Below are 8,381 nucleotides of genomic sequence, written 5' to 3'. Positions count from 1 at the left end.
ACTGAATTAGACTTTATTTTCACTTAACTTGTCAAAACAAGTAAAACCACAAAGCTGAGCTGAAGCAATTGCTCGGAGCTGTCTGTAGAGCAAACGTGAGTGCTCATGGTGTTGGGAGCTGATCTCAAAACCACAAAAGATCATTGCAGAAACAGGTGTTGAAAGATAAGGCAGCACAGATGAAAAACAAAATCACCCCACAGTAGCCCTCTTATACTGTAACTTTCCCGATTATGTACCTTCCGGGGTTGTTGGATTTGCACTGTGATATTCCAGAATTCCTGCCTGGTAAGATCTTTGGCATCTTTGCTGAGAATTCTGGGTGTTTTTGTCCTAATGCATACGGTGGTTCACAAACCGTGTCATGTTGCATTAACCAAAGTGCACGCAATAGTTGGGGGGTTTTTTTTTGCAACAAAATACAGCTTTTTTGCATTTTGTTTGTGAGCCAGAGGGCCAGTAGGTTGAAAAAAGTGCTTCTTCCCTTTTGCTTGCATCACTTAGCTCAGTTTGGCTTTGAAATGGACCTTTGGGGATTGTTTTTAGAGCGCATATGATTGTGATGCACTACTGTACACCATCAATGAATTCATGTGACTCATACCAAAAGTGATTTAGTAGCATAGCTGGCCTTCAGAAATAAAAATCTTCAAATCATTTTATGGCTATACTTTTATTAGGAAACCTCACAGATTACAAAATAGTACATAGTGTTTCAAGAGAGTCAGAATTCTTCATCTGGTAAGATGAAAATAAAGCAAGTTTTTAGGGAGTAGGAAAGAAGCTGCTGAGGTTAAAATCAGGATGTTAACATTTAAGGCAAGCAGGGGAGAGAGCTTGGTTTCCAAAGGCATGCCCACAGCAGCAACAGAAATCAGTAAGAGCTGGGCAAAGCCCTTGCTGGATTCATGGCAGAAGTGTCACCTATCAGGCATTTAGCGAGGCTTATGCTGAAAGAAGATAGAGAGCATTACTTCTGCATGAATGCAGAAAATAAAGAAATAGGTTTCAGCAATATGCTGGGCTAAAAGAATGGCTGTGCCGTGCAGACATATCCTTCCAAGAATTTACAAGGCATCGTTGAGCCAAAATAAGGGAGTTGTGTAGATGTCCCTTGGTGATCTTCTGAAGATAAAGGTGCAGATTCTGATGTTAGGCTTTAATAAATGCTTCAATATTTTCTGGCTCACCTAGGATTGCTCTTAAAACTGCTTGGATGAAGAAATAAAGAATAATTGATCCGTTGTTTCTGAAAATATAAAGTGGGAATGTTATCCGGACTGATCTCCATCGTATGTCAAGTAGACAGGTGTAGGAGCACAGCCAGGACAGAATAACTGAGCTCGTTCCCTGTTAACCCCACTTGATAGAGTGATAGCACTCTGTGGAATGAAGGGTGCAGTGTATAATGATGGCCAAAACATAGCAGAAGTGGCCCAGTTAGAACTTTTTCATCTGTGAGCTTATTGGTTTTATGTGCGCACATGTACAGCCACATGCTCTTCTGCCAACAGATGTCCTTCAGATGGCTTGAACCTCAGTGTCATATCTGTACCCAGTACAGGCTTAGATCATACTGGCTGCAGATTATGGGGCTGAAATCCAAGACATCAGGCTGGAGTAAGTTAATGCACATAGTAATGTGTATAAAGAAGGGACGCGGTGGCTCAGTGGGTTAGGACGCAGTTTGGCGGGTCGAATCCCTAGTGCCGCATAACAGAGTGAGCGCCTGTTACTCGTCCCAGCTTCTGCCAACCTAGCAGTTCAAAAGCACGTAAAAATGCAAGTAGAAGAATAGGGACCACTACGGTGGGAAGGTAACAGCGTTCCGTGCGCCTTTGGCGTCTAGTCATGCCGGCCACATGACCACGGAGACGTCCTCGGACAAGCGCTGGCTCTTTGGCTTTGAAACGGAGATGAGCACCGGCCCCTAGAGTCGGAAACGACTAGCACGCATGTGCGGGGGAACCTTTACCTTTACCTTTTTAATGTGTATAATGTGCTTTACTTCAACATGTGGTAAGTTTGGTCTGCTGCATTCAGGAATTCAGCCAAAGCTGAAGAGCAGCATTTGAAAGGCTGAGCCGGAAATTGTCTAGATAAGAGATGGGTAATGGGCCTTCTCTGCTGTCACCGCTGCCAAGGTCTATTATGAGCAATGATATTGATGGTTCAGAATACTAAGGGAGAGGTAAAGGGCTGGTATACCCAAGGAGCCCCTACAGGAAAATCTTTTTCAGTAGCTCTTAGCATGGTTTTCTTTACCTCAAGAGTAAGATACCTGTGCACATTACTGTGCTCCAAGTGCTTAGCAGTTTCCTTGTCCACCTTGCTTTAAAAATATGCTTTCAATTAAATAATAATTAAAATTGCAAAATGGTGGAAAGCTGAAGCTCTGTGTGCGTGTGTGTGTGTGTGTGTGTGTGTGTGTGTGTGTGTGAGAGAGAGAGAGAGAGAGAGACAGAGACAGAGACAGAGAGACAGAGACAAAAGTCTCCTGACCATGACTTGGAGGAGGTTCCTAGGAGACGGAGGAATGAATTCACTTGCCAGCAGGTCCTTTCGAAAATAGGTGTTTTGTAATCAGCAATGTCTCCACAAAGACCACTTTGTTTACAAGTAGACCAATCGAATATGCTGTCCTGCACCATTTGCTTATCAATGTTTACTTACACACATGCTTACCATTTTTGCAGAAGCCTCAAGGCCAGGAAGAACCCCAAATTGTACATAGATTCTGTCTGGAGTGGTATAAATCGTGTCCAGAAAAAAAGATGGAAGGTCCCTAGTTCCCCCCCTCCTCCTCCTCCTCCTCCTCACCACTAAGATCTAGGTGCCCAGATCTTCCAGGAAGTAAAACAGGACCTCAATGACATTACACAGTATGGCTTTTGACATTACACAGGTCTGAGATGGAGATATAAAGCTAGATATCATCCGTATACTGGTAATAACTCACACTGAACCATCGGATGACCTCACACAGCAGCTTTTTCTACCCTGCAACACACAATATGGCTTCTGACAGGCTGAATCAGCTTTTCCTTTTGTGAAGACAGTTGCAAAATAGGAATTATGAAGTTTAAATTTCTTGTTGTACATTATCATCTTGCCATCTTTTCCAATAAGCAAAAACTGATTGTTTCCTTGACTTTCTTTGTTTCACATATACCCAAAAATGCTTTATTGCGATTGTTGTTATTTCTTATTTAGAGCATTTATTGTAAGCCTTACTTCATTCTTAGCCTTAGCCTTGATTATTTCCCCTTCAGAATTTCCATCAATGGTATCGTTTCTGTTTATCCCCTTAGCTTATTGAAATCTGCTCTCTGGAAATATAGACCACTAATTTGCTTGCCTTCAGTTCTCCCTGCCTGAAATGTAGTAAATTTCAGAATTGCATGGTCAATCTCTACCAAGGCTCCTACAACTTCCATTTCTTCAGTTCTTTCTTCCATGTTAGTAAATCTTGAATCCAATGTAACCGATGCTCTAATTCCCTCAAGTACCTTTTGGACAACCATGTTGTCCGTAAGATACATCAAGAACCTGTTGGCTTCCTTACTTGGCTGCATCAAAGGGTTTGCTTTCCAAGTGATGCTGTGATAGTTGAATTCTCTCACTATGACAGCAATGATTCCTGGATTCCTTGCCAATCTGATTGGCAAATTTTCATTTATCTCTTTGGCTTGATACATGGCCTGTATGTCAAATGCCAGGAAAATACAGTTCAAATGGATATAAAGGATTATTGTAAGCTTAAGCTTGGGGTCTTCAAACTTGGCCCTTTTATGACACTGGCTGAGGAATTCTTGGAGTTGAAGTCCACAAGTCATAAAAGGGCCAGGTTTGAAGACCCCAAGCTTAAGCTCTCTACAAGAATCTGAAATTAGTCAGAGATAAGAGTAGAAGGAATTCAAGCTCAGCTAGCCTTAGATCTCTTGTGAGTGCGAAGGAACTCAAGACTGATGATGCATCTATCCCCTGGTCATCTCCTTCACTGTAATATCCTTTCACAACTTTCATTTATAATTAGGTTCTTTCCCCCCTGTTTATTTCCATCCAGGCCCCTTCAACAGAGTTTTGATCACCTGAATTTTCACACAGGCGTAGTAATTCTTTACATATAATGCAAACCCTACAGGTGGGTCTGTTTCTTTTGAATAAATTATATTCTGATGAATGCTATTCAGATAAAAAGTCTGGAATTATCTTTGTGATATATCTCATCTTTTCCCTTTAATTTCTGTAAAGGGTGTTGACAGCCTAAGGCCACCATAGAAACCATGTGACAGAATAAGGATTTGCTCTCATGCTTTTAAATTTAATTTATCTACTCTTCCACCTTAGCTGGAACAGTAGTTATGTGCAAAGGAGGTATAGTTCTTGCACCAAAATAGAAATCAAGAAATCAAGCATATTTCTTCATGCTGTTGTTGTTAGCTCTGAAAAAGAGCAAAAAATAGTGTTATGCAGAACACCAGAATCATGGGTTATTCCATACACTTTTATAATCTTCTAAACACTCACATGTTTGTAATCCTTTCTCTGTAGGCTTAAGGACTAGAAACACTGCTAGTGAAAAAACAGACAAATTAAATTTTTCAAGCTAAGCTAATGCCTCTCCATTGTCATGCTATTAATGCAACAGAAGCTATTTATAGCCAAGCCAGCAGGTGCAGCAAACCAGCCCCTCTCCAGCAGCTTCTATTTCTAAGTAGCAGAACACCCCTCTCCCACAAGAAGGCAAATGCGGCCCCCGTTTCTGCCCAGCCTCTGATCTTCTTTCCTCCCTGAGCTCAGGAGCAAAGGCCCCGGGGAGGGGGGTGGGTGTCTGGGCATCCGGTTCCCACCAGCAGGGCCCAGGCTATTCCGCCCTTGCAGCCACATTGCCAGCACGTGACCGGAAACCCAACAGCTTCTGATCTCTTCCCAGCTGCTGCACTAGCAGCCCCAGGCTGAGATGGCCGCAGCGCCTCTTCACTCCTGCTCTGGGCTCCCCGGACTCCGCTTCTCCCTTGCCCTCCTGGCCTTCTGGTGCAGTAAGTGCCCTGAAAGGGGCCTGGGCCCCTTCCTTCATCAGAGCCCCATTTCCCTTCAGAATTCACTGTCCTCCCTTGACCTAATTCTTTCAGAGTCTCTTGGGCTCATCTCTAGCATCCTCGGCTGATTTTGCCTTTTTCTTTCTCCTTCTTCAGCATGTGTGGGCAGTGGCTCTGCCCTGACAGTAATCCAGACTCCAAGTTTTGTCAATGGCTCAACCAGTGACCCTACTGGTATTTCCATCAGGTGCTCTGTGGATGAAACAAGCTACAGGATTTATTTGTATCACCAACTGCCTGGGAAGACAAAACTGAAAGAGCTCGGGTACCTCCCCCCTGGTAGTACAACCTTTGAGGATATTCCAGATGAATTGAAGGATCGACTGAAAGGAAAAGGGTCACAGAGTACAAATCCACCTAAGAGGGAACTTCGTTTAGAACTGTCAAATCCTCAGGCGAGTGATGCCGGCTTCTATCTCTGTGCTGCAGTTACACGGTGAAAGGGAGAGGAATAGTGGCAGGTGCAAAACTGAGTATCAGGAACAAATCTGCCTCTTAGTCCTTTCTATTCATGTCCATTTTTTATCTGACATCAGTGGGTAACCCTGACCTACATTCTGATGGTCTCATATTTAAAACAGACCTTGATTAATTTATGTCTTTCCGATTCCCAGAAATGGCATTTTTACAGGGGCTGTGAGGTGAGCCATTTGGTCTAATAAAATTTTAAAAAACCAGAAGAAAAAGCCCTGCACGATGAGGGCCAGGCTGTTGTAGGCCAGCATTTCACTTCTTTGGCCAGCCAGACTTCTCCAGGCAAAGAGAAGATGGATATAGTGGAACTTGGAGACTTGGTGCCCCTAACCTGGAGGTAACATTGCTTTACAAAGGACAATAGAATCTGTCTGGTAAAATGGTTGAGATGTTGGACTAGAACTAGAAAAAGGCAACCTTTTTTGTATTGTCACCAAGAAAAGTGTATAAACATGGGTAAAAATAAGATAAATTGGGATGAAAGATAATGGGACCACGCCCTTTTCCCCAAGTTCTTTTTGGGGAATATAAATTATTTTCACTGCACATTCATTTATATATAGGTTGGGAGCATTCCTATTTACTATGGCAGAACATTAGCTTTCACAAAAGGGGTTATGGGTGATGTAGTCCCATCAAAGCCACAAAGAAATGTCCTCACAAATACTGTAAGCATTGAAAGACATGTAGATTTCACAGGTGGAAAGCGATGCACTTCTGCCAAAACATATTTACCAAAAAGTTCTATACTTTGAAATCTGAAAAAAAAATGCTGAAAATAAGCACAGATACACAAGGGTGTCCACTGATGGGAGTCAGTAGTCTCAAAATGGTGGATGCAACCCAGCAACTGAAATCCTTCCCCCTTTTAATATTTTGCACGTATAAAAAAGGGCAGCAGCTTCAATCTCTCAATGATCTCTACCTTTTGGATGGTGCTCTCCTTCACACAACAGGAATCTGGGTTTTGGGGAGTCCTGGAGAGGAACAAACATTAGGACTATCCTATATGGGCCAAAATCTCTCTGACCCTCCAAACTCTTCTGAGATTTCACAGCCATCACTTGTACATCTCCAACCTTATCTAGCCTTAAGAACTAGAAACATACTTACTGATAGGCAAAGATGCTTTTTTTGTATCGCCAACTGCCTGGGAAGACAGAACTGAAAGAGCTCGGGTACCTCCCCACTGGTAGTACAACCTTTGAGGATATTCCAGATGAATTGAAGGATCGACTGAAAGGAGAAGGGTCACAGAATAGAAATCCACCTAAGAGGGAACTTCGTTTAGAACTGTCAAATCCTCAGGCGAATGACACCGGCTTCTATCTCTGTGCTGCAGTTACACGGTGAAAGGGAGAGGAATAGTGGCAGGTGCAAAACTGAGTATCAGGAACAAATCTGCCTCTTAGTCCTTTCTATTCATGTCCATTTTTTATCTGACATCAGTGGGTAACCCTGACCTACATCCTAATGGTCTCATATTTAAAACAGACCTTGATTAATTTATGCCTTTCCGATTCCCAGAAATGGCATTTTTACAGGGGCTTTGAGGTGAGCCATTTGGTCTAATAAATTAAAAAAACCAGAAGAAAAAGCCCTGCACGATGAGGGCCAGGCTGTTGTAGGCCAGCATTTCACTTCTTTGGGCAGCCAGACTTTTCACTGTACATTCATTTATATATAGGTTGGGAGCGTTCCTATTTACTATGGCAGAACATTAGCTTTCACAAGGGGTTATGGGTGATGTAGTCCCATCAAAGCCACAAAGAAATGTGCTCACGAATACTGTAAGCATTGAAAGACATTTAGATTTCACAGGTGGAAAGCGATGCACTTCTGCCAAAACGTAGTTACCAAAGGTTCTATACTTTGAAATCTGAAATAATTGCTGAAAATAAGCACAGATACACAAGGGTGTCCACAGATGGGAGTGAGCAGTGTCAAAATGGTGGATGCAGCCCAGCAATTGAAAATCTTCCCCCTTTTAATGTGCATATTTTGCACGTATCAAAAAGGGCAGCAGCTTCAATCTCTCAATCATATCCACCTTTCTGATGCTGATGCTCTTCACACACCCGAAGAATGGCTTTTGGGAATCCTGGAGAGGAACAAACATTAGGACTATCCTATATAGGCTGAAATCTCTCTGACCTTCCAAACTCTTCTGATATTTCACAGCCAGCACTTGTACATCTCCAACCTTATCTAGCCTTAAGAACTAGAAACATAGTTACTGATAGGCAAAGATGCTTCAGGATAAGGGCATTTAGAGTTGCGTTCAATGCCAATTGAAATCAGCCAACGGCCTTTGGTTGGGTATATAGAGCCATCACTTTTGAAGGAACAACTGAAAGTGTGAATGACTTTGCCCTTAAAAGTATTTATAGCCAAGCCAGCAGGTGCAGCAAACCAGCCCCTCTCCAGCAGCTTCTATTTCTCAGCAGCGGAAACCCTCCACACACACACACGCACACACAGAAGGCAAATAGGGCCCCCCATTTCTGCTCAGGCACTGCTCTTTTTCCTTCATGAGCTCAGGAGCAAAGGTTTAAAGGGTGTCTGGGCATCCGGTTCCCTCCACCAGGGCCCAGGCTATTCCGCCCTTGCAGCCACATTGCCAGCACGTGACCGGAAACCCAGCAGCTTCTGATCTCTTCCCAGCTGCTGCACTAGCAGCCCCAGGCTGAGATGGCCACAGCACCTCTTCACTCCTGCTCTGGGCTCCCCGGACTCCACTTCTCCCTTGCCCTCCTGGCCTTCTGGTGCAGTAAGTGCCCTGAAAGGGGCCTGGGCCCCTTCCTT

General features: G+C 43.4%; 1 protein-coding gene across 2 annotated transcripts in view; it reads left to right on the top strand.

The window, feature by feature from the left end:
• Positions 1-4,952: 4,952 nt before the first annotated feature.
• Positions 4,953-8,381, top strand: part of LOC308664891 (uncharacterized protein) — a 58,891-nt gene continuing 55,462 nt past the window's right edge. Inside the window, exons 1-2 of one of the 2 annotated variants that reach the window (XM_081322433.1) lie at positions 4,953-5,042; positions 5,199-5,538. In XM_081322433.1, coding sequence (XP_081178559.1) covers positions 4,964-5,042; positions 5,199-5,538 — 419 coding nt within the window. In that variant the 5' untranslated portion in view covers positions 4,953-4,963. Of the gene's footprint in view, positions 5,043-5,198; positions 5,539-6,600; positions 6,918-8,381 lie in introns of those variants that run through there. The other variant, XR_014025777.1, reaches the window with a different exon arrangement.

The sequence above is a fragment of the Vipera berus genome (genome assembly GCF_964194415.1).
Source record: "Vipera berus genome assembly, chromosome: 1".
Taxonomy (NCBI): Eukaryota; Metazoa; Chordata; class Lepidosauria; order Squamata; family Viperidae; genus Vipera; species Vipera berus.
This window is presented reverse-complemented; position numbering and strand designations above follow the sequence as displayed.